At 46.9% G+C, this 25,895-nt stretch overlaps 1 protein-coding gene across 2 annotated transcripts in view; it reads left to right on the top strand.

Annotated features, from left to right (window-relative positions):
• ASTN1 (astrotactin 1) overlaps nucleotides 1–25,895 on the top strand; it is a 352,052-nt gene that overhangs the window by 306,744 nt on the left and 19,413 nt on the right. For both annotated transcript variants that reach the window (XM_027565413.1, XM_027565414.1), the window contains exons 17-21: nucleotides 2,789–3,057; nucleotides 10,330–10,463; nucleotides 14,135–14,286; nucleotides 15,974–16,109; nucleotides 22,736–22,836. In XM_027565413.1, coding sequence (XP_027421214.1) covers nucleotides 2,789–3,057; nucleotides 10,330–10,463; nucleotides 14,135–14,286; nucleotides 15,974–16,109; nucleotides 22,736–22,836 — 792 coding nt within the window. The remainder of the gene's footprint in view (nucleotides 1–2,788; nucleotides 3,058–10,329; nucleotides 10,464–14,134; nucleotides 14,287–15,973; nucleotides 16,110–22,735; nucleotides 22,837–25,895) is intronic.

The raw sequence follows: 25,895 nt of genomic DNA, 5'->3' as shown, positions 1-25,895 counted from the left end.
TCAGCTCCACTGTGGTTGGGGTGCAGTGCCCTCTAGTGGCCAAATTTGTCTGCCATCTGGTGCACCCTAAGTGGTGAATGGGCAGAGCTTATATGTCATGTATTGGAGCTTCCCTCATAGTTCATTCAGTCAAGAATTTGTCTGCAAATGCAGGAGATCCGGGTTTAATTCCTGGGTGGTGAAGATCCCCTGGAGAAGGAAATGGCAACCCACTCCAGTATTCTTGCCTGGAGAATCCCATGGACAGAGGAGCTTGGCAGGCTACAGCCCATGGGGTCGCAAGAATTGGACACGACTTAGCGACTAAACCACCATCGTATGTGTATGGATGTGTGTGTAGGATCTAGAGGGAATTTCTGGGTATTGGGGAATTAAAGGTGAGAGAAAATAAATGTGATGCCATATTATTTTCCCCTTGAAGTAGTTTATACTTCATGTGAAGGATATTGAGGAGATTTTAATTTTCCCTCTGAATTTTATTCTTTTCATTATCTTATGTTTCTCCCCATTATGTCTCTCACTCTATCTTTCTCTGCATAAGTTTTATGGAATTTGTTTTACTCAACTTTTTGTTATTTGACTGAATGGAAATTGTACCATCACGTTTTTTTTTTAAGTAGCCAGGCATTACTTTTCCATAAGTATCTCTTCTGTCCAAAGTGGCCGTGATGAATTTATCACACCTTTTCTTTCCTCTCACAGAAGTCATTTTAGACTTTATATCACCATCTAGTGGCCATTTCATAGAAGTGCTTTTCCAAGCCTGTGTTGAGTTACTTTCTCAACCTCTTGGCTGGCTGGATAATGAAATGCATGTGAGGGAGGGGCAGAGGGCCAGCAGGAGACCCTCAGGCTCTCCTTCGAAGCTTGCACAGAGAAATGTTTTAAATCTTATCTTGAAAAGAAGCATGATCTCTTTACTGATTTTTTTTTTTTTTTAATTCTTTTACTTTCTCGATGAATGAGGGCCTGCTTTTCTAGAAGTCACATCATGGATTCAAAGCTCTCACCCCACCCCCCTTATTGCAGCCCAGTCCACACAGCCTGTTGAAGAAGAATGGAAGCTTGGCCAAAGGGCTGGATGGGTCCTGCCAGGTCATGGCCACTTTATGAACACTCCCAGCCGTGAGGTGGACTGAGTTGCGTGAGCCTGAGTATCAATCAAGATTTGCACATGGCTTGGAGTGACTTTGAGGTTAACTACTGTGGGCTCCTGGATCTTCCATTTGAGGCCATCATTCTTGGTTTTGGTGTGTGCAGTTACTTAGTTCTCTTATAACCTAGCAAGGGCTTGAGCTCAATCTCGGATCTGTTATTAAACAAAATGTGAGTGTGAAATAAATGATATTCCATATTTATAGTCTCTGAGTCTTTGCCTTTGCGCAAAGAAGGAGTCTGGTGTCAATGGAACTGCTGATTAAAAAATGCCTTGTCTGCGTAGTGATAATGCTCATGTGGGAAATGATAGTGCTGAAATACCTCTGGACTCTTCCAAATGGTCTTACATTACATTGCAAACAAGGGGAATAGCAGAGCTCCCTGAACCCTGTAAGAGGAGACTCTGCTGTAAGGCTATAAGTCATATCTCATGATCACCTTCTGGAACCGCTTTGTAGATCATTCCAAACAGTTCCCCCAAAGATCCAGTTCATTAAGGATGGCACCCTGGATGAGCTTGAGTAGCAGAAGGAATGTTCTATTATATCTGCCCATCATTTCCAAAAGCCCAGGTGTCCCCCTGAAATTTTTTCATGTTCAGGCATACAACTGGGCACAAAGGACCAGGGGTCACCTAAGGAACACGGAGTTTGTCAGCAGATTCTACTTCCATCTTCCTTTAGACTTAATAACTTAAAAGTCATGAAGGCTTGGAAAAGAAATACCAAGCAGTGCTTTCTTCTGTAAGGAGCAAACACTTCTTTTCTGGCAGGCATTTCCACTGTTTTTCACCAAATATAAATCAAGAGCATCCCCAACTACCTTTTACTCATCAGTCAAGAGCAATATGGATCCATCTCTCAGGCTCTGGAGTACAACTCTTTTTGAAAAAGTCAAAATCCCCTCCCCATCTTCCATACACCAATTGATAATGAAGCAGAGAATTCTTATTCTTCCCTGTGACTTAAAGGCTTTAGGGTTCAGATCTCACGATAGCTGTGTCTTCTTGAGGCTCTTGGATTTACTCTCCTCATCTGTAAAATGGGTGTGATGATAGAATTCACGCAGAGAGCTGTGGTAGGGGTTCAGGGAGGTCTTAAACAGCTCTCACTTTCATAGTTCAGACTTGATGAATCTTACTGCTAGTTATGATTAAAACTATAATGATGGTGATTTGACACGCACTAGTCATTGTGTTTTGTGCTTGAAAAATGTTTGGCTGTTTATTTATTACACAATGCTAGGGGCAGGTATTATTGATATCTTCATTTTGGGATGAAGAGAGTGATTTATAGAATAATCACTGCTATTATTGTTTATGTTATTGATGATAGCCATAAAACCTGCACAGATACTGCAGAAGCCTCCCTCTGAAATGATTCATGGGGCTCATGACACTCAGAAAGCAAGGAAGGAAAAAAACTGTCTCACATTTGGAAGGACTATTTCCAACTCTGTGGCTTTCTGAGAGTATGGGTTCCCCAAACTGAGTGGGATGACAGCGTCACATTCTTACCCCTCACAGACACTTTCTGACTTCTCAAGAACCTGACTCCAGCACTGGGGCCAGGAGGCCATGCGAGTCCCTGCTGTCTCACCTCTCTGTTCCCTTTCATTCTGTGTCTGGCAGGCAACTCCCCATCCGACGAGTCAGAGGAGCGGGAAAGAGACCCCAAGGTGCTGACGTTCCCAGAGTACATCGCGAGCCTCTCAGAGTCTGGCACCAAGCGCGTGGCAGCCGGAGTCCGCATGGAGTGCCAGAGCAAGGGCCGATGCCCCTCGTCCTGCCCCCTGTGTCACGTGACATCCAGCCCTGACACCCCTGCCGAGCCAGTTCTGCTGGAGGTGACCAGAGCCGCCCCCATCTATGAGCTGGTGACCAACAACCAGACCCAGAGGGTAAGAGGCCTGGGACTCGTGGCTCAGGGTGGCATCAACAACAACAGAGGGCTTTGCAAATGGTCTGAGGAGGTCACAGGGTCAGCTGAGCTCCAGGCTAGGACGTGGAGAGCAGGACTTTTTTTTTTAACAACTCCAGGCATCTAATTTTCTTAGATTTGCATATTTGCATGTTAAATCCAGTCAGTGCCTTCGCGTCACCCATGGTGATGACTCAGGAGTCACTGTTCAGCATTTGTACAAGTCTTTGAGCAACAAGGGCTAGTAGGAAAGAAGGGGATGGGGAGGCATAAGCAATTATAGTCATCAAAACAGTGTTCAGAAAGCCTCAGGAGGGGATGGTCATGGGAGGGGTTCAGCAATGCGGCCCCTTCTTGTTGGCATGGCAGGTAGACCAGCGTTCCTAACTGATCCAAACCTAGGACCAGCTGCAGCCAGATGAGAAGGAGCACCTTAGGGATACAGGTCCCCAGGGGAAAGGTCGGCCCACCTTAGCCTGGAGGGGCTGCTTTCCTGGTGATCACTCTGACTCTAAGAGCAAAACTCCAAACCAATGCAGATCTTTCTGCCTTCTCTTATGCAGCTGGGTCATGACGTTTCCCCCAACCACTTCTCCTTTTCTTCTGCTGATCCCTCTCCCAAAGTGCTAGGAGGAAATAAATGGAGCCCTAAGGATAAGCTGAATAAGTGCAGTACAGGCAGGCTTACCTCACTCCCTAGCTCTCTGATCTCCTCAAGGATGTGAAGAACAGGGTGAGTCAAAACACAGGCAACAACAACAACATTGACAATCACAAAATAAACACAAAAGCTCAAGGTGGGGACTTCTGAGACTCCAGGCAAAGCCCACCTTGGGGACAAGGTACAGTAGTCACAGCAGTGAGCTGCTGGCAGGCCTGAGGTGTGTGTCTATCCAGGTGGGTGTTAATTGCTTTCTCTTTTCTCTTTTGAGGAACACCTGGTGTGTCACAGTTTGCTCCACAGGTGATGCTCAAACCAACAGGAAGGATTTTGCATGTGTGTGTGTTTCTCTCGCCTCTCTGCCTCCACCGCAGATATTTCACTGGGTGTTTGAAAATAAGGTTTTTCATAGGAACAAAAAGATAAATTGTTCCTTTGGCCTACAAATTTCTCTTCAATCTGATAGAAGTGACTATGGGAAGAGAAGTGGGAGAAGAGAGACCATGGGAGGTGGGCTTGAAAGGATGAAGAGAAGGCGGGGCTTGTGTCACCATGGAAACCCAAAGCTGCAGTGCTTTTACTCCAATGCCCAGCCCTCCCCTAACCTTTCCCACCCCAAGCTGCTTCAGCTGGTATCCAGGAGCTCCTGTACACTTGGCTGGAAACAGCAGAGTCACAGCGCTCAGGCACAGAACCATCCTATGAGACAGGCAGAGTGTGTGAAGCTGCAGACAGGGATGAGCTTTGTGGGAGAGTCGGGGGTGGCTAGAGCCCCTGCTTCCTGTATGGCCAACACCAGCAGAATGAGGAAGCTGGAGGAAGTTTCGTCTTTAGCAGCCCCCTTTTCTGGATCCCCTGCTAGCCTGAACTTAGCCCCTTCCTGTCTTCCTGCACTGGTCTTAGGAGGCGTCTCTCAACCTCTCTCCTATCTGGCCATATTTTGAACCCTGAATTTCTAAGCACGTAGAAAGGTGGCTTGAACTGTAGTTCAGTCACTGCGCCCTGTTTCTCCTCACTCATCTTCCTTAGACGTCCTCTGTCTCCACCATTCTCTCTGCTCCTCTGCTTTTCTTTCTAACTGTACCCTTCCTCCCAAAGGATGGAGATGAGGAGTGACAAGCCAAGGACCAGGGGAGGGGAGCTGAGTCCTGGCATTAGTAACTCAGTGTGTCCCTATCCCCACCTCTCTGATGGATCTTTGAGCCAATTTTCCAACATCTTGGCCTTATTATCTTCCTTCTGTTGGACTAAATACTCCCTAATGCCATATTTCAGTCTAGTCTGTGATTGCAGTTTAAAAACATGTAAGTCAAACCAATATTCTTGCCTGGAACATCCTATGGGCAGAGGAGCCTGGCAGGCTGCAGTCCCTGGGATCACAAAGAGTTGGACATTACTGAGCGACTTCACTTTTTAAGTCAAGCCATATTACCAACCAGGTATCTCAAATCCAACAAACTCACCATCTTCCACCCTAAGCCATACCTGCCATGCTTCCGTCTCAGTGAAAGACATTATTTTCTACCAAGTTGCCCAAACTGGAGACCAAGGATGCTTCCTATACTTTTCTTGTCCCTGACATCTATTCCATCACCAAGGGCCACAAATATCTCAAATCCATCTCTTTTTATCAAACCCCCATCACAGCCTAACTATTATATTTCAGTCATGTTAAGTTGCTTTAGTTGTGTTCAACTCTTTGTGACCCAATGGACTGTAGCCGACTAGGCTCCTCTGTCCATGGGATTCTCCAGGCAAGAATACAGGAGTGGGTTGCCATGCCCTTCTCCAGGGGATCCTCCCATCCCATTGATTGAACCCATAACTCTTACATCTCCTGCATTAGCAGGTGGGTTCTATGCCACGAGCACCGTGTGGAAAGGAGCTCAGTGGGTAATGAACCAGCCTGCAGTGCAGGAGACATAGGAAACAGGTATTCAATCCCTGGGTCAGGACATAGGAAACAGGTATTCAATCCCTGGGTCAGGAGGAAGAAATGGCAACCCACTCCAGTATTCTTGCCTAGGAAATCCCATGGACAGAGGAGTCTGGTGGGCTACAGTACAAAGGGTCGCAAAGAGTTGGCACGACTCAGTGACCGAGCACGCATGGATTGTATTTCAGTTATCCACTGTAACATCAGGCCACCATCTTATTACAGTTGCCTTCTTACTGGTTTTCCTGTTAGACCAGTCAGAGTCATCTAACTAATTAGTCTAATATGCACTTCTGATCATATAGCAGCAAAGTAATTCAGTGGCTCGGTAGAATCTCTTGACACCATCTAAAGCCTTTAGCACATCATTAACAAGGGCAGGTCACTATCGAATTTCGTCTTCACTTACATGGTTAGGCTGCGCCCACGCTATACTTTATCCTCTAAAATTTAACTCCTTGTATCTCCTTAAACACAAAATGTTTTCTCCCATGCTTCTGGTCCTTCAGATTTGCAGCTCTCTCTCCCAGAAGTGCTTTCTCCCACATTACTGCCCCTGGCAGACTCCTATTGTTACTTCCAAGTTCCAGCTCAAACATGACCCTCCCTTACTCTCCCAGGCCGACCCGGTGTTCCTTCATGTAGCCCCCATGGTACAGGTGTGTGCATCTTTTAAAGCATGCCTTACCTATTACTCTTCCGTTTATATACATGTTCACTCTCCCCTAGACTGTGAGAATCTTTCTCCTCTATGAAATCCCAATGCCTTTGAAACATGTATATTATCATATGTGAAACGAATCGCCAGTCCAGGTTCGATGCATGATACAGGATGCTTGGGGCTGGTGCATTGGGACGACCCAGAGGGATGGGATGGGAATGGAGGTGGGAGGCGGGTTCAGGATGGGGAACACCTGTACACCCGTGGCAGATTCATGTTGATGTATGGCAAAACCAATAAAATATTGTAAAGTAATTAGCCTCCAATTAAAATAAGTAAATCTATATTTAAAAAAAATGAAATCCCAGTGCCTGACAAGAGTCACACACAGATGTCATTCTGCAGAATGAATAAGCAAAAGGATCAATAAAAAGAAATGAATGGATAGATGAACTTGAAAGTTCAGCTGCTCTCCTTAGAAAAAAAATAATAAAAGTTGGAAATTAGATTTCTTTTTTAGAATCAGAATTAAATCTAATGACAAACCAGGAGTCCTATGCAATGCCGGGCACATTGGAGGGACAAAGAAAAATGTAATTTTCCCTTCTCTTTCTTTCCCAAATCGTACCTTCTTGATTCTGAAATCACTTCAGCCATTTCAGGGTGTGCTCCAAGGAGATCCAGTCCTTTATGCCTTCGCACAGAAAGAACTCAGTGAGAGGCACAGCGATAGGTAAGAAGTGACCTATTAGAACAAGGTGCTTGTGAGGCTTATAAATGGGCAGGTTAGAGGGGGCTGGGCACTGAGAACTTAGTAGGCTACAGTTTTATAATCAAAGGAAGAGTGAGGAGGGGAAAAAAACACTTTTTTCCTCATTCTTGAATAGACATCACGCTTCTATCGGCTCCTCCTCTGGGTTGAGCCGGGGAGTTTTCCTATATGAGCGGGCTAGGACTGTCGTGGCACTGTGGAAAAATTAATTTAGGTCTCATTTCAATGAGGACGGGCTTCCCAGGCGGTGCTAGTGGTAAAGTACCCACCTGGCAATGCAGGAGATGTAAAGCTGAGGGTTTGATCCCTGGGTCAGGAAGATCCCCTGGCAACCCACTCCCGTATTCTTGCCTGGAGAATCCCATGGACAGAGGAGCCTGGTGAGCTACGGTCCATGGGGTCGCAAAGAGCTGGACACGACTGAAGCAACTAAGCATTGCATGCACAACGAGGGCCTTTCACTGTGAGATGTCACTTTCCATAAATTGTTGGGTTTTGTGTGTGCAGAGAGCATGTCCTAGGAGTCAGTAACTCACTGGGCTCACTGGGCAGGATGCGGGTCTCATGCCACCACCGTTTGGTTGTTTGGGGGCATGTCCCATGCTTCCGTAGCATGGTTTTGTCGCTAACCAAGCCTGCTTGGTTTTGGTTAAGCAAAGCTGCTTTCTTGAGTGATTATTAACTTACAGGATCTCCCATACTTTTTCTTTACTTACAGTCCCCTAGTGGGATTAACTATTTAATCACTTTCCCCCTTTCCTCTGTCCCTGTCAATTCCTCTCTGGTACCCTCAACCTACCTTCACAGTTACCTCTCGCACAGAACATAAAGAGGAGGAACTTGCAGGGAATGGTCTGAAATGGCATTCAGAATGTTTGTCATCGTAAGTGACGGTCGTCACGCCTTTGGGAGGACAATCTGGTCATGTTGCTCCCTTGTGTGAAACATTCTGATGACTGCCTGTTGCTCTTAGAACATGACACCTTCCCACGCAGTGTCCAAGGACTCTCTGTAATCAACCCTGCCGCCCTCCCACTTCCTCAGCATCTCTTTGCCCCTGCTTTCTCTCACAGCCAGGTGAACTTTTTCTCAGTTGATGTTAGAAGTAAAGTCTCATACAGGCTAAAGTCTTCTTAATGTTGGTTTTTTTCCACCTGGAACACTTCTCCAACTTTTGTGACTCGATTACTCTTGACCTATCCCTCCAGTCTCTCGAAGGCATTCCCGCACTCGTCTGTGATACGGGCCCCCTCCTTGTGCCTCCTGCCACCATCTCAGCCCTTTCTGGAGTCCTTGTCACAGCTGTGGTTATTTATGGAACTTTTGTTTATTATTTGTTTATTAACTGTAAGACTTAATGCAAGCAGGGGCCGTATTTACCTTTGCATTGTATCCTTAATGCTTAGCACAGGAAATGGTCTTTATAGGTGCTGAATCAATAATAGTCGATTAAAGACTAAGGCAGCAGCCATGAAATCCTCTCCATTCTGCTCATCTCAAAGGTTTTCTGTTTTCCTAGTTTAAAAAAAAAATATATATATATATGTATCTTTATATACATATTTATATATATGTGTGTGTGTATATATATATATATATATATGCATATTTTAATATAGTTCAGTCCAGGAAAACATGAAGTGAGCACTTAGTACGGACCAGGCTTCATCTTGGGAGCTAGTGGATATGGCATTAATCAAGACAGCTTGATGTGTCCATCTAGCCTGAGATACCAAATCCATTCTGTTGCCCATTTACTAACCTGTGACCATGAGCAAGTTCATGGTGACCCAACCTCTTGGACTCTGTAAGTGTCTTCCACTGTGAATCATGTTAATCATGGAGCTCAAATTAAAGTGTCACTGATCCAAACTCAGGTCTGCTCTCCTGCATGTGGTAAAGCCAATCTACTGACACCCGGTCATGATGAAGGAAAATGCAGCTTACATTGTGAAGGTTGCCAATACAAGGACAGTGGCTTATGCTCCAAAACCCTAAACTCCTGGAAAGGTTTCAGCAAAACAGTTTTAAAGGCCAGGTGAAGGAGGAGGGTATGTGATCAATTCGTGGTGAACAATTCTCTGAATGGCTGATGGTGAGGGAACAGGATAGTGTCTCGGGGGTTAACATTATCGATGCAGTCCTTAGGTTCTAGGAAGCCTGGTCATCAAGTAGACACATCTTCCATTTGGTGGGGGATTGACATCTGTAAAACAACTCAGGAAATGTGCATCAGATATATTATCTAGGTACTTCAGAGAGGAGCCAGAGCGAAGGATGAAGGGGAAGGCTCTACAGGGCTCCACTCTGATACAAAGGAGTTAGCATCTACAAGGGCTTTGTAAACTTGAAAACTTTCTGAAAAAAAATTGAATTGAAAAAAAATTCCATGGACAGAGGACAGTCCCTGGGGTCGTAAAGAGTCGGGCACGACTGAGCAACTTTTGCTTCCTTCAATTCAATGTGTGCATTAGCATGGGCACTCTGCTGTGCTCCTTGGCATAGAGTTGTTTCATTTAACTGTCACAACATCCTTATAGGGAAAGTGCTGTTTTTATCCCATTTTACCATTTTACCAATGAGTTTATGTCATTTGCCCAAAGTCACAGAGCAGGGGTTGGCAGAGCTGGAGTTCTCACCCAGAGGGACTGCTCCAGAGCCCGGGTCTCAGCCTGTGTGTCACGTGGCTTCTACCTTCCATTAGAAAGAGAGGCATGATGCGTAGTCACAGCCCAAGGCAGAACTGCATACATATTGTAAGTGAGATACAAGACATCAACTGAAGGAGTACAGAGGAAATACTGGGGTGGGGTGAAGAGGGCAGAGGAGGATGCCCTGAGAGGCATTTGAGAAAAGGCTGAGTGCCTCTGGGCCAAGGGTAACCCCGCTGAGTGGATGGAGACGAGGTTGTGTCGCTGGAGCTAGAGTATAGAATGCTGGTGCAGAATGGGAGGGAGAGGCAAGGTGGAATAAGACTGGCTCCCAAGGTTCCAGCCCTCAACCACAGGGATGCTAATGAGACAGGGACACCCTACAAGTCCTCTGAGGTCCAGCTTTCCCAGAAACACGCCCCTGGGGTAGAAATACACGGAGACGTGGTGCTGCAGCTGGCTGGCTGGACTTATTTAGGGCCAAGCAGAGCCCTGATAACTCCGTCTCTAGAGTCTGATGACCCGGCCCTGGCACCCTGACACTCACTCTTGTCTCTGCCCTCCCTTGCAGCTCTTGCTGGAGGCCACCATGAGCTCCCTCTGGTGCTCGGGAACCGGAGACGTCATCGAGGACTGGTGTCGATGTGACTCCACTGCTTTCGGAGCTGACGGGCTCCCCACCTGCGCGCCTCTCCCTCAGCCCGTGTACGAGTCCCTCCTTTCTGGGCTTTCTCTTGCTGGCACATCTTAGCATTATCCTGCAAATGTATATTAAAGATTGTTCACTATTTTCCAGGCAATGGGCTGGGTACTGGGGAACAGAAAGAAAAAAGATGGTGCAGTGTCTGCCTTTGGAGCACTTTCAGTCTTTCAGGGGAGGCAGGTTCACAAATTTAACAGTAGTGGGGAAGGGTTTGATAAGAGTTATATGAGACAAGGACTTCCCTGGTGGTCCAGTGGTTAAGACTCTGTGCTTCCTCTGCAGGGAGCAGGGGACAGGGGGCAGGGGTTGATCCCTGGTCTGGGGAACTAAGATACCACTTTCCATGTGGTGCAGCCAAAAAAAGGGGGGATCATATGAGACATTTAAAGACAATGTGAAAAAGAAATGGTCAAGTATGAATCTGAAGAATAATGAAGCCTTCATGAAGGAGATGGCACTGGAATTTCTCCCTGAAGGTGGAGAAAGCAGGATAACATGGCTCAAAGCTAAGAGGGGAAAATGTGCTAGAAGTGGACGAAGTTAGAGATCAATTATAAGGCCCGGGCGAAAAGCACACTGACTGGGCGGCAGGCAGCGTGTAGAACGGTAAAGCAGTTATCACCCTTCCCCTTTAATAGACAGGGAAATGGACTCAGGAGGATGAAATAGTTTTTTCTAAAGTCATAGAACAGGAAGCAGAGCCATAGCTGAGAGACCGTGGTCTTAGCCATCATAGTACAGAGAGGATACCTCTGAGAGATGACTTTGGGTCAAACCAGTAGAGTTTGGTGACTGGTTGAGTATGGGAGTGAGAAGGAAGGAGAAGTTGAGAATGGACTTAAGCCTTATGACTGGAGTGGCTGGGAAGATGAATAGGCTACAACTGAGAAAAGAAGCATCCCAGGAGAAGCAGGTTTGAGGAGGAGGTTGACTCCCTCCGGACCTGCCTTAGAGTTATAGTGGGACAGTCTTACAGAGATGGTCACTGGTCAGCAGGAAAGATGATCTGAGCTCTGTAACAAAGTAACCACTAGAGATAAGAAGGTTGAACTCAGCCCCGAAGAAATGAGAAACAGAACCAGAGCTAGGAGAAAGGGTGCTCCAGACTATCAACCATAAAGAGTGGCAGGTCAAGGACGCGTGCTAAGGGGTATCTGCATTTGAGGAATGAACAAATGCAAAGGGCTCAAAGGTAGCTGAGAATGAACATGTCCAGCTTCCATCCCTGGATTCCATCCCCTCCGCGGAAGGCTGAACAGAATTGGCTGGACTCATGTAAAGGGCAGGAACCCCTGTTAGTCTACAGTGGGGCTTCAACCATGGGAGTGAGGCACAGAAATACTGTGTCTACTAAAGAGGGCTGGTTGGACAAGCTAGAGAAGCCTGGCCCCATGAACTGTCACGCAAAGGGAGCCCAAAGGGAGGATCAGGACCTGGTAACTGGAGGGCTGAGTAAGTGGGAGCAAGAGGGTAGGAGAAAACAAGCAAGGGAGAGGCTGGCCTGGGTGCACACTGCCCTCTGATCTGTTCCATGCAGGTGCTGGTGGGCATTAGAGGGCCAGGACTGAGCAGGAAGAACACTGAGACTGAGGAGAGCACAGTGCTGGAGGGTCATTACAAGTCCAATGTCTCCTTAGGTCTTTTCTATTTGGGCAACTTTAGACACACCAGCCACTGGCTTCTTGCTCTTTATAGCCATGATGTGGACCTCTTAACTTGAAAGGGAATCAAGCTCATTATGAGTAAAAGCTCTTTCTTTTGGTACAAAGGGAGACCCTAAAAATGGTGCTTCTAGACTGATTCACCAACTAAAACAGCTAGCTTTGAAATACTGAAGCCACCAAATTGTTATCATCAGGCGGACACAAAATCCAGTTATTAGTGTGAGCTGATTTCATTTCTAAAGCTGCATTGACTAAATGTCACAGCAAAAAATCAAACTGGGCTAAATTTCCATAAACAGGAAAGTCTATTAAGGATTTTGCCTTCCTTGTCAACTCTAATCACTTCTTCCATCACCAGACCTTAATTTCTTGAATTTTTATCAGTAGTTAGATATAGAGATGCACTCTAAGTTCTACACAAGCCTGTGTAAATCATACACAGTCCTATTTTTCGGTAGAGGCCACAGCCTTAGTCCCTATTTTCACAGAATCTGAATTCTCAGAAAGCCTTAGTTACTTAAGCTTCCTAATGTTTTTTTTTTTTTTTTTCCTTCAAAATAGCCCTGTGCATATGATTCTAATTAATGAATTTGTCAGTCTTTGCACTGTTTTGGGTCTGCTCCATCTTTACTGTCATATGCAAACTATGCACTCCTTCCTAGTAAGCCACTGAAGAGCATGTGGTTTGTATTATTTTCCCACCAGTTGAATTCCTTGCTGTCACTCCCAGAGTCTCCCATGATTTCTTGTTAGAGTTCTTATCACACGTGATTCCAATCACATGTATAATTGTGTGTTGGTCTGGTGACCACTCCCTAGAAGAAGGGACTGGAGCTGGCTCAGGCATCCTCAGCACCAAGCATATTCTTACAAGTAATGGGTGCTTAATAAACATGTGTTGAACTGAAATTGAACATTGCTTTGGTATGATCCGTCCACACTACCTTGCCTGGGAATCCTTGAGACCAGTGATACCTCTTTGAGCTCAGCAGAGACTAGAGGCCCTTGCTTATGGGTGGTCATGAGATAGAGGAGTCAAGGTTGGGAATGAATGGCAGAGACACACGTAAGGGAAGGCGGCTGGCGTGATCAAGAACTGGGAAAACTCCCCGAAGCCAGTGGTCTAGGAAGGAACAAAGACAAGAAGCAAATGAGAAACCTACAGCACACACATGAAGCCAGAACAAAGACAGAGAAGGGAAACCTCTTGGATCATTAGAAAATCCATACCAGTGGATGTCAGTAATGTTTCTTGAATCTCTACCATGCACAATCAGAGATGAGGTGGCAAAGAGTGGTCAAAATGGACGCCTGACATGACATGAGGAGACAGTGAATTGGGAAAAGCGATGAAAGACTGGAATCAGGAATCGGGATCTTCATAGGAACCCAAGAGCAAAGATAGAAACTGAAATCAGAACCTGCGTTTGCAGACGCAGGCCATCGCCCTAAGGAGAACTGGACATGTGTCCAGTGAACATGAACTCCAAACTGAGCAGATGTCGGTCCCCGTAACAAGAGGGGAAGCCAGGGTTCCCCCAGTAGGGCAGACCCTATAATGTTCTCGAAGCTGAGCCGACTGTCCTTCTTAATAAAGAGTTCTCCCAGACATTACCTTCAGTGGGCCTTGGTATGAGTCTTATAGGGACATTTTCTTATTTTCAAGAGCAAATCCAGAAATTAAAGGCCCTCTCCACTCACCCTGTGCAATATAAGTATTCGTTTATCTTTGACTTACCTGCTTATTTATTTACCAATAAATGTTGAGTTCCCAATTTGTAATGGGCTCTTAGAGGAACAAAATATAGACTTTAAGGACCTTCAAGAATCTTTACTTTTTAGTCAAGGAGACAGGCTCTCAAATACATCATTTTAGTGGCTGGTCAAGAAAAGTTAGAAAAAAGAGAGTTTACCATGTAACAGTTGGGAAGGTGGCCAGCGGTGGTATCAGGAGACATCCCAGGTCTGGGCCGGGTCCTTGTCTCACGTTTCTTCCTGTCTGCACTCAGGCTGAGACTGTCCACAGTTCACGAGCCCAGCAGCACCCTTGTGGTCCTGGAGTGGGAACACTCAGAGCCTCCGATCGGGGTGCAGATTGTTGATTACCTCATCCGTCAAGAGAAAGTCACTGACAGGATGGACCACTCCAAAGTGGAGACAGGTGAGCGTCTCCCACTGGGCAGGCTCATCTTGATCCAAGGTAGCAAAGAGAAAAGGAAAATGTCCTGCCTCCTGCCTTTGCCCCCGGTCCCCAGGATCCCCGGGTCACGTGGGAAGAGCAGGGAGAAGCAGCAGCAGCCGTCTTTCCCGTTTAAGAGTTTTTGCATTGTGAGTAGCTGACGAAGTCTTGTTTTGATTTTGTTTTCCTCTTTGTTTATGAAAGAGGTGTCCGTTTCATTGCCTCTAGGCACACTTACAAAGAAACAACAATATAATATGCTAGTTATCCTAGGCCACAATTAGGAAACAATTCTGTGTTAACCACTGCCATGATTACAGGAAAAAAAAATAAAATCCCTTTGCTATAACCCGCACTCCCCACCCCAGCCAGGCAAAAGCATGTAGAAACAGATGTGCTTATTACCCTGTGTCTTGTCCTAAAGCAAGGACAGGCTTTTGCCAGGTCCTAAAGCAAGCAAGCAAAAGATCCTTTTGCTTGTCCTAAAGCAAGGACCTGCTTTTGCCAGGGCCTGCTGGAAGAGGGAAGTCTTAAAGGAGTGGAAGTACCCCGTGAAAAATGTTTCATGCCTATTTACTGTCTACACATAGAGAAAAGTCAACATAAATCATTCCTAAAACCGACGCATGAACATGAGCACCAGCAGGGTGGTCTCATTCAGGGCAAATAACTTCTGCTGAAGCTATCACGGAGGCTTGGGAACATATGCGCTGCCTTCGGGCATGGAGAGCTGGCTCCTGCTTCTTCTGGGCCTTTCCTTATGTGCACAGGTATTGTGAAGGTCTGAGAAAAGGTCTGGCTGTGACCACTGACCAGAACAGATGTTCTCTGCCAGAGCCAAGAACGTGTCATAAAAGGGCTGGCTGGTGTGCTGGGTCCATCGTGCCTTGGTTGTTTCTGAACTAACTCTGGACAGATGGCTCCAAACTGATTAGTTAGGTGTGAATCACTCAGAAAAGACCATTCCTTCTAGGTCTCCTTTCCCTACTGGGAATTTAAGATCAGGGATCAAGACTTCCTTGGCGGTCCAGGGGTTAAGACCCCACCTTCCAACGCCAGAGATGTGAAGTTCTATCCCTGATTGGGGAACTGAAATCCCACATGCCCTTGGGTGCAGCCAAAATTTAAAAAATAATAAATTCAGCTCAGTTCAGTCAAACAGTCATGTCCAAATCTTTGCGACCCCATGGACTACAGCATGCCAGACCTCCCTGTCCATCACCAGCTCCTGGAGCCTGCTCAAACTTATGTCCATCAAGTCATTGATGCCATCCAACCATTTCATCCTCTGTCATCCCCTTCTCCTCCTGCCTTCAATCTTTCCCAGCATCAGGGTCTTTTCCAATGAGTCAGTTCTTCACATCAGGTAGTCGAAGTATTGGAGCTTCAGCTTCAGCATCAGTCCTTCCAATGAACATTCAGGACTGATTTCCTTTAGGATGGACTGGTTTGATCTCCTTGCAGTCCTGATTTCCTTTAGGAATGACTGGTTTGATCTCCTTGCAGTCCAAGGGAATCTATAAATTAATTAATTACAAAAAAAAAACAAAAAAGAAGATGGGGGACCAAATGATTTGCATATTAAGTTTTCATGGAGTTGATCATCACCAGACATTGCTTGGCCATCACTGTTTCTCATGCCTTTTCTATTACTTGCTGTTCTGGGCAGAAACGGTGCTAAGCTTCGTAGACGACATCATCTCCGGAGCGAAGTCTCCTTGTGCGATGCCCTCTCAGGTCCCAGACAAGCAGCTCACCACAATCTCTCTGATCATCCGATGCCTGGAACCCGACACCATCTACATGTGAGTGACAGACACCCACCTCGTTATTCCTTGTCTTGAACGCCCCAAACCTTTTAGCTCGTTCCTTTTTACTACTTGAGCTCCTTTACAGACTTGGAAAAATGTAAGTGTTCCAAATCTTGTCTCAATCATCATTATAGTGTTTTGTGTGTTAGTCGCTTAGTCATGTCTGACTCTTTGTGACCCCATGGACTGTAGCCCACCATGGGGTTTTCCAGGCAAGAAGACTGGAGTGGGTTGTCATATCCTTCTTCAGGGAATCTTCTGACCCAGGTAGGTCTCCCACATGGCAGGCAGATTCTTTACAGTCTGAGCCACCAGGGAAACCCTGGCATTATAAGGGACTTTCTAAACAATGGATGGGGAGGATCAAAAAAGATAATATAATCCCATCCTAATTTGCAACACAGAGGGGAAAAACATAAACAGCTAGCTTTAACATCAAGCAGAATGAAATAAAAGCTAGATATAAAAGAGCAACGAACATGTCGTAGAAGAGAAAAGAAAGTTGTGATTCATTCTAAGTAGAGTGGAAGTCATCTGAACTGGGTTGTACAGATTTAATGGCAACCCACTCCAGTGTTCTTGCCTGGAGAATCCCAGGGATGGCAGAGCCTGGTGGGCTGCCGTCTATGGGGTCGCACAGAGTCAGACACGACTGAAGCGACTTAGCAGCAGCAGCAGCAGCAGCGCCATGTTAGAAAAGGCACACCAGGTGGAGCAAACAGCAAGGGCAGAGGTGAAGAGGGGCGATGGCGAGAGGCCAGGAGGCGATGGGGTGGAAACAGATGGTGAAGAAAGGGGCTAGACGAAAGTGAACTCAGGAGAATAAAGTGAATGCTGAAAGTCAGAGGATAGAATACTAAGAGCTCTGCTTTAAAAAATCTAGCCTCAGCCACATTGAAATAGCTTTATAGAGGTGAGAGATGGTCTTTCTTCAAAGAAAATACAGCGAGCTCCTATCTTGGGGCACTTGGACCGGCTCTATTCTTGCTGGTAGCGCTTCCCTGGTTCCCTCTGTGCTCTGGGAACAACTGTGAAGTATTTTCGAAACAAACATAAAAGACACCAAAAGAGGAGAGATAGTGATGGAATCTAAGTCATGATGGGAACACTGGGGGACGAAGGCAGAATTCATAGTGATGTAGTTCTGGGACCCTTTGACCCCATCAGTATGAAAAACATTTAGCAGTTTATAGATGAGGTCATGAGAATAGAGTTAAGGTTTCCAGAATAAATCGTTTCTATTTCCACAGTGAAAGAGTTCAAAGATGAAAAGCACCGGAAATGTGAGTGACATGGATTGCAAAATGAACTTCCATGCTCAGGCTGAATGTCTTCAGTACAGGAAAGAGAGATGTAACCAAGGGGCTGGGCTGATGACAGCAAAATACATAAAGACAAGTGATATTCTGGAGGAGCTGGAAAATATAGAGAGACATAAATGGGGATAGTAGGACAAAGGCAAGTCTGCTCAGGATTCTCATTAGCTGGCCTGTGGTTTGGGCAGCCTTGGTTCAGTGTTAAAGGCTCCTCCTGCCAATGCAGGAGATGCAAGAGTCAAGCATTTGATATCTGGGTTGGGAAGATCCCCTGGAGGAGGGCATGGCAACCCACTCCAGTATTCTTGCCTGGAGAATCTCATGGACAGAGGAACCTGATGGGATACAGTCTATGGGATTGCAAAGAGTCGGACATGACTGAGTGACTGAGCATGCACGTCCTTCATTAGTAGAGGAACCAACACGAGAAACAAAGGTTTGGAAATATGGAACACCTAACCCACTGGAAATGCCTCAAACTCGGTGCAACTGGAATTCCCATATATAATGAGGGCTCAGTAATTCCTGTCACTAAGTTACAGCTGTTAATGAGGAATTTCAAGGCTCCTATGAGCGGGAGGCTGGCCTGGGTGTCTGTTAGGAGCACCAGTCCTTACCCACCCTGGGACCCTCCTCATGTTGGCCTTGGTCTGGCTACATTTCCTGATCAAAGACCTGAGTCTGATGGCTTCTCCAACTCTGCTATCCCAGGTGAGTTTTCAGTGTCTCCCACTTAAGTCTTGTAAAACACAAACGTTCTGTCAAGGTTGATTGCAGAAGAAATGATGAGACTGCAGGAGCCAGAGGGAAAAATAAACAGCCAACCTCCACTAGGTGGCGCTGCAGATCACATGCAGAGGGCACGCGGGCAGGCCTGGGAGAGAGGCTCCTCTCTGCAGAGCTATCAAGTGAACCAGGGCATCAGTCCCTGGCTTAAGGAGGGGAGCCCTGCATTAAGAGCTAAGAACACACGGGCCCCACACCTGGCTTTGTTCCTAGCCGACGAGTGATGAAGTGGGACACAACGTTTCTGCAGCTGTTTCCTTATCTGTAATACAGAGGAAGGCAGCCTTCACTTACGGCACGTTCACTAGATGTAGGTGTTTCTAGGAACCCTCCAACCTTGCGAGATTAGGGTTACTGTTCCCATTTTATAGTTGAGGAAACTGAGTTCAGCAGCACTAAGTAACTTCCTCTGAATCACACAGCTTGTCGTCTGGCAGTGGTGGGTGGTTAAGAACTGAATCAATGTTTGCACTTTCTTCACTGCACCTCACTCCCAGCCAGCCCAGGCTACTGGAAGGATAAAGCATGATCTTATTACTCACGTTAAAGCACAGAGCTGGATCTTCACCTGAGGTCCACAGAGGCAGAACATCCTTTCAGTATAACTGGCTCACTTTGTCATCCTACCCACTTTATTTGACGCATTGGAAAAGCATTATTCTGAGAAAGGCCTACAGTGCAAAAACAGCTAAGAATCCCTGGTTAACAGGGAGTGTCCGGTCCAACATCTTCATTTTACACACGAGGAAACTGAGGCCAGAGTGGGGAGATGACTCCTGAGCCTTGTAGCCCACCATCCACATCACAGTGTGTGCCCACAGGAGAGCTGCTGCCTTTGGAGGGTGGGGGATGAGACAGTGAACAGATAATTCAGAAAGAGGGAGTGGATTTGGAGCCATCTGCAGAAACCACCACGCCTGGAGCGGGCAAGGGTGAAAGTTGCAGATAGAGGCAGTCAGCCCTCGGCAGGAAGCCCAAGGATGCTCCTTGCACATTAAGTTTCAGTCCTTTAAAACATCAGCCCTGAAGCCAGAGCAGGGTTTCAGTGGTTCACAAACACACATCCTCACGATACACATGTCATCACACAGGCTCTGACGACAGGCTGAGCAATCCCAGCAGGCAAGCAGTGGTGGAAAGGGACCGGCAGCTCTGGGCAAGGCCGTAGGAGCACCTACACATCAGCCCTCCGGACTGGGGGCAGAGCTTATCTCTTCTGCCCACTGATTCCAGCTACTTACTGTCCTATAAGTGTCCAAAAGTAGAAATGATGATGCTGACAATGAACAGAGAAGACTTCCTGAAGTAACTGCACGTGACATTTCCGCTTGAAATGCATAAAGTGTTCCCCAAGCTTGCTTCAACAGTAAAAGTAATCTGGCTACTCCTCAGGGTCCCTCCAGGACTGAGAGAGCCAGGACCCCTGAGGACGGTCTCTTAGGCCAAGAGTCTTCTTTATTTAGAAGCATGTGGGGAAGCATTGCCTTTCCTAATACCTTGCTTTGCTATTAAAAATGATAAGGGCTTAGGACCCTAAATTGTATACTAATTGCTCAGTCAGAGCAATGAGAATTAAATACAGCACACACAATTTCATCCCAGCCCAGAATCCAGTAGACTCAGTGAGAACTCACAGCAGGATGAAGCACAAAGCGAAACTCAGAGGAATGGGCCAAGTGGGGTGGGGTGAGGATTAACTGCATCCCAGGCACTGAGAGAGAGCATCCATCTGACAGCCACTGTGCTGCCTGAGACTTAGGACGTTTCAGTCCAGGGAAACTGCTAGAAATCAAGCGTCCAATAAGGTGTGCTACAAGAGGTGGCTGGAACCCATTATCGACAGTCCAGGGCAGGTGACCCCTAAACTGGTAAATATTCAGGCAGACAGCATCACATGGCCCATCAGCAGCTAGCAAGATGCCAGCCCTGACCTGGAGTCCTAAGGCGATTCTCAAGACCCTGGGAGGTGGACGGGAAAAGATGAAGCAGAGCGATCTTACAGAGGATGGGACATCAGGCAAGCTGGATCTCAGGGAGGGGGTTCAGGAGGTGGGCTCAGACACATAGTTGGGGAGGGGTCGGTGAAGGAAGAGAGCCTGGTGGTAAGAGCAGGGCACAGGGCCAGGCTCACGCTAGCAGTCCTGTGACTTTGCTGGCAGCGGGGCATTGACCTCATGGAGAATAGGATTTCCTCTTTGCTGACTCTGGTGAGAAGGGACACTGGAAATGGGGTCAGGGTAGAGTCTGCATGTGAGGGTGAGGGGGAATGCATTCATGTGGGAGTCCCTGAAAGTGGGGCGCAGGTCTGCAGTCTGCCCTGCGTACCTCTGGGCCCATCCCTGACAAACAGCTCAAGATGATCTCGAGCAGAAGGGCAGAGAAGGAAGGTGGACCTGGCCTGAGACCGGGATGTGGGGATAAGACTGCGAAACAGAGCAGGTACCAGAAGGGCAGATCAGATGTGCCAGATTCAGATTTGGTGGCCTCAGTCACAATTCTAGAAATAGTGGCAAGAGGTTTGTGTTTGTGTGTTGCAGGGTCTAGAAGGAATGATGAAAAATTCTGGGGGCTGCATTGCTAGGGATCCAGGCAGCCCAGAGTGTGGGCCTGGATGCCAAGGGCTCTGATCTAGGAGGGGAGGGATGGTCGGGGAGAAGGGCAGCCAGCCCCTGAGTTTTGGATCAGGGTGGCAGAGGGGTTTAATACCAGGCAAGGTGCTGGATCTGAACTAAGGAGCAAGGCAAGAAGCAGAGGGCAGTAGAATTGACAGAGTCACATGTACACCTAAGATGGGAAAGCCACACACCTGGTCCTTGTTTGATTGAAAGCAAAGAGGCGGGGCGGTCCTGAACAGCCGGTGGGGTGGGATTCCAGCATGAGACTCTGAGGAGGGCAGAGGGAGGGAAAACAGCACATCAGGACACACAGGTTCGTAGCACTGACCATTTCCCGGGTTTCTCGGCGGGTAGATGCAAGGCTGTCTTTTCTCTGCCGAGAGACTCGTGTATTTCCTGGCAGAGTCTTTAGGCAATTTCCATTTCTTTTCTGCCTCACCAGTTCAGCTGTCTGAGGCTCATTTACCTGAACAGGTACCCAAGCCCCTCTGTCTCGGGGCCTCTTTCTTCTTTTCACCTCTCTTCCCCGCTGCAGCTCTGCCCAGAGGAAAGAAGATCCAGACTTGCCAATAAATGCAACCTCCCAAGGAGACACAGCAAAAGAGAAAGAGACAAGAAAAGCAGTGTTAATGATTTGCTTTAGACTCACTAGATTAGTTGTTAGAGGCCCTGGGCACTGACACCAGGGGTTATCTTCATGGTTATATTCAAATTCCTCCCTGAGTAGCAGAGCCTGGTGTTGCTTTTTCCTCTGCATCCAGCTCTGTCACCCGAGGGGGAAGTTTTACATTCAGCCTTTGATGGCTGGGTCTTTATCCTCTTTCTGGGGTGAGTGTGTGTGTGTGTGTGTGTGTGTGTGTGTTGAAGGGTGGAGGGGGCTCTTAGAACCACATCTTCTCATTGCCAGGGCTAGCATAAGGTTTCCACTCTGGCCTCCTGGTCCATGGCTGGTAGCATCTCCATGGGTCAAAAGGAGTCTCATGTAGGAAATAGAGGGTTCAGTCATAGGCAAGTCAGGCCCCTTGACTCTGGCTGTTTCACTTCTGACTTTAAAGAGGAAAACTGTCCTCAGTGCTTGGCACAAAAGCCTCAACTGAGCACAAGATGGACAGAACAGAATTGATAGCCGTGTCATTGGGCGCCAGGTACTATGTTAGGTGTTTCTGAGCCTTATTATCCTGTTTCATCTTCACAGTGATCTGCAAGCAATTTTATTATCATCCCCATTTCACAGAGAGGGAAAATAAAGCTCAGAGGTGTTAACTACAACTCCACATGGCAGGAAGTAGAGGTTTCAGACCCACATCAGACCATCTGTTTCTGTAGATGCATGCTCTTTTCCTCAGCTCAGTAGTTGTCAGGATGTAACAGTCATCAGGCGACCCACTCCAGTGTTCTTGCCTGGAGAATCCCAGGGACAGGGGAGCCTGGTGGGCTGCCGTCTATGGGGTCGCACAGAGTTGGTCATGACTGAAGCGACTTAGCAGCAGCAGCAGCAGCAGCAACAGGCATCAGAGTCACCTGGAAGGCTTGTCATAGCACAGATTTTGTCCTCATGCCTAGAGTTTCTGATTCAGTAGATCTGGCATGGGGTATGAGGAATTTCATTGCTGTCCACTTCCCTGGCGATACTACTGGTCTGGGGACCCTACTTGGAGAAACACTGCCCTGTGCCAAGATGGTTGCTATCATGCAATATCCTCAAGACAGCAAATGACAGCCCAGGACCTACCAAGAAGTAGTAAAAGACACTATACTACATACTTTATGACCTGGGTGACGGTGGTAAGTGCACGACTGGGTGGCAAGAATAGCCAGGGGAAACCCGTCCATCTGGGCAAGGCTGGGTTGTCAGCCAGAACCCGGTGAGTTCTCTCTGTTGATGCCCTCCTCTCCCTGCCAGGTTCACCCTGTGGGGCGTGGACAACACAGGGCGACGCTCCAGGCCAAGTGATGTGATTGTGAAGACCCCTTGCCCCGTGGTGGATGATGTCAAAGCTCAAGGTAAGAGACACGGAGGCCAGCAGAGTCTGATGAGGGATGCTCTGGGGACCTCCCCTCGCCATGGGGAGAAAGGGAGTCAAACAGAGCAGTCTGGAGTTCAGTGGGGAAGGGGGAGAATTCAAGGCTCAGGAGTGGAGCAATTCCTTTGCAGGAACTCCTCAACCTCTGCCTCTGGTGTGGAAATCTGCATTGCGCCCCGGTATTCCACATGGCCTGTGAGTCAGGGATGTAGCAGACACTGGTAAAGGCCCCAGCCACACATGGCAGTACACCAGGTGCTTAGGGACGTGATGCCAGGTGCTTTAATACCTGTGACCTCTGCCCTCAGGATGCTCATCAGCTCACTTACCCTCTTCCCGTTTTTTTTTTTTTTTTGGTACATCTGAAAGATTATTCTGAATTACAGTAAACGAAGACTACAGATTTAGAATGCATTGCTGTATGACTCCCTCCTACAAAAGATGTGTCGAAATCTTCATTCTGTATTTTGGAATTGTTATGGATCAGTTCTTTGGTAAAGAATTGTCCTTTTTCAATGCACCAGAATGAGCCCTTGTCAGTTAGGAAGAGTTGGTTTTCAGTCAACATCCATTATATAGATAGCACATTTCTGACTGCTGCTTCTCATGAAGCTTCCTGGTGTCTGGATAGCGTCCCTTGCTCTAAGGTGTATTACATTCCCTCCACAACCAGGATTTTACCCTGCTGGGCACCCCTTCTGCAGGGCCCTGGCACTAGTTAAAGTGATCTGATCAACTACCAATATGTACTAGCACTTGGACTGCTAATGGAGCAATCAGTTCAGTTCAGTTCAGTTGTTCAGTCATGTCTGACTCTTTGTGACCCCATGAATCACAGCACACCAGGCCTCCCTGTCCATCACCAACTCCTGGAGTTCACCCAAACTCATGTCCATCGAGTTGGTGATGCCGTCCAGCGATCTCATCCTCTGTCATCCCCTTCTCCTCCTGCCCCCAATCCCTCCCAGCATCAGAGTCTTTTCCAATGAGTCAACTCATCGCATGAGGTGGCCTAAGTATTGGAGTTTCAGTTTAAGCATCAGTCCTTCCAAAGAACACCCAAGACTGATCTCCTTTAGAATAGACTGGTTGGATCTCCTTGCAGTCCAAGGGACTCTCAAGAGTCTTCTCCAACACCACAGTTTAAAAACATCAATTCTTTAGCGCTCAGCTTTCTTCACAGTCCAACTTTCACATCCATACATGACCACTGGAAAAACCATAGACTAGACGAAGCTTTGTTGGCAAAGTAATGTCTCTGCTTTTGAATATGCTATCTAGGTTGGTCATAACTTTCCTTCCAAGGAGTAAGCGTCTTTTAATTTCATGGCTACATTCACTATCTGCAGTGATTTTGGAGCCCCCCAAAATAAAGTCTGACACTATTGCCACTGTTTCCCCATCTATTTTCCATGAAGTGATGGGACCAGATGCCTTGATCTTCATTTTCTGAACGTTGAGCTTTAAGCCAACTTTTTCACTCTCCTCTTTCACTTTCATCAAGAGGCTTTTTAGTTTCTCTTCATTTTCTGCCATAAGGGTTAGCAATAGCATGTGCATATTAACAGAAATGGTGACTGATGTTAGAAGTTTAGGTTGCTCAGGTTTTGATAAGAGAAGTTTTCTTGCCAAGCTGGCCTGTCAGATCAGATCAGATCAGTTACTCAGTCGTGTCCGACTCTTTGCAACCCCATGAATCACAGCACGCCAGGCCTCCCTGTCCATCACCAACTCCTGGAGTTCACCCAGACTCACGTCCATCGAGTCAGTAATGCCATCCAGTCATCTCATCCTCTGTCGTCCTCTTCTCCTCCTGCCCCCAATCCCTCCCAGCATCAGAGTCTTTTCCAATGAGTCAACTCATTGCATGAGGTGGCCAAAGTACTGGAGTTTCAGTTTAAGCATCAGTCCTTCCAAAGAACACCCAGGACTGATCTCCTTTAGAATAGACTGGTTGGATCTCCTTGCAGTCCAAGGGACTCTCAAGAGTCTTCTCCAACACCACAGTTCAAAAGCATCAATTCTTCGGCACTCAGCCTTCTTCACAGTCCAACTCTCACATCCATACATGACCACAGGAAAAACCATAGCCTTGACTAGACGAAGCTTTGTTGGCAAAGTAATGTCTCTGCTTTTGAATATGCTATCTAGGTTGGTCATAACTTTCCTTCCAAGGAGTAAGCGTCTTTTAATTTCATGGCTGCAGTCACCATCTGCAGTGATTTTGGAGTCCCCAAAAATAAAGTCTGACACTGTTTCCACTGTTTCCCCATCTATTTCCCATGAAGTGATGGGACCGGATGCCATGATTTTCGTTTTCTGAATGTTGAGCTTTGAGCCAACTTTTTCACTCTCCTCTTTCACTTTCATCAAGAGGCTTTTGAGTTCCTCTTCACTTTCTGCCATAAGGGTGATGTCATCTGCATATCTGAGGTTATTGATATTTCTCCCAGCAATCTTGATTCCAGCTTGTGTTTCTTCCAGTCCAGCGGTTCTCATGATGTACTCTGCATATAAGTTAAATAATCAGGGTGACAATATACAGCCTTGATGTCCTCCTTTTCCAATTTGGAACCAGTCTGTTTTTCCATGTCCAGTTCTAACTGTTGCTTCCTGACCTGCATACAAATTTCTCAAGAGGCAGATCAGGTGGTCTGGTATTCCCATCTCTTTCAGAATTTTCCACAGTGTATTGTGATCCACACAGTCAAAGGCTTTGGCATAGTCAATAAAGCAGAAATAGATGATCTTCTGAAACTCTCTTGCTTTTTCCATGATTCAGCGGGTGTTGGCAATTTGATCTCTGGTTCCTCTGCCTTTTCTAAAACCAGCTTGAACATCTGGAAGTTCATGGTTCACGTATTGCTGAACCCTGGCTTGGAGAATTTTGAGCATTATTTTACTAGCGTGTGAGATGAGTGCAATTGTGAGGTACTTTGAGCATTCTTTGGCATTGCCTTTCTTTGGGATTGGAATGAAAAATGACCTTTTCCAGTCCTGTGGCCACTGCTGAGTTTTCCAAATGTGCTGGAAGCAGCA

This window comes from Bos indicus x Bos taurus, chromosome 16 (genome assembly GCF_003369695.1).
Source record: "Bos indicus x Bos taurus breed Angus x Brahman F1 hybrid chromosome 16, Bos_hybrid_MaternalHap_v2.0, whole genome shotgun sequence".
NCBI classification, from domain to species: Eukaryota; Metazoa; Chordata; class Mammalia; order Artiodactyla; family Bovidae; genus Bos; species Bos indicus x Bos taurus.
The sequence above is the reverse complement of the archived record's forward strand: the minus strand, read 5'-3'. Positions and strand labels throughout refer to the sequence as shown.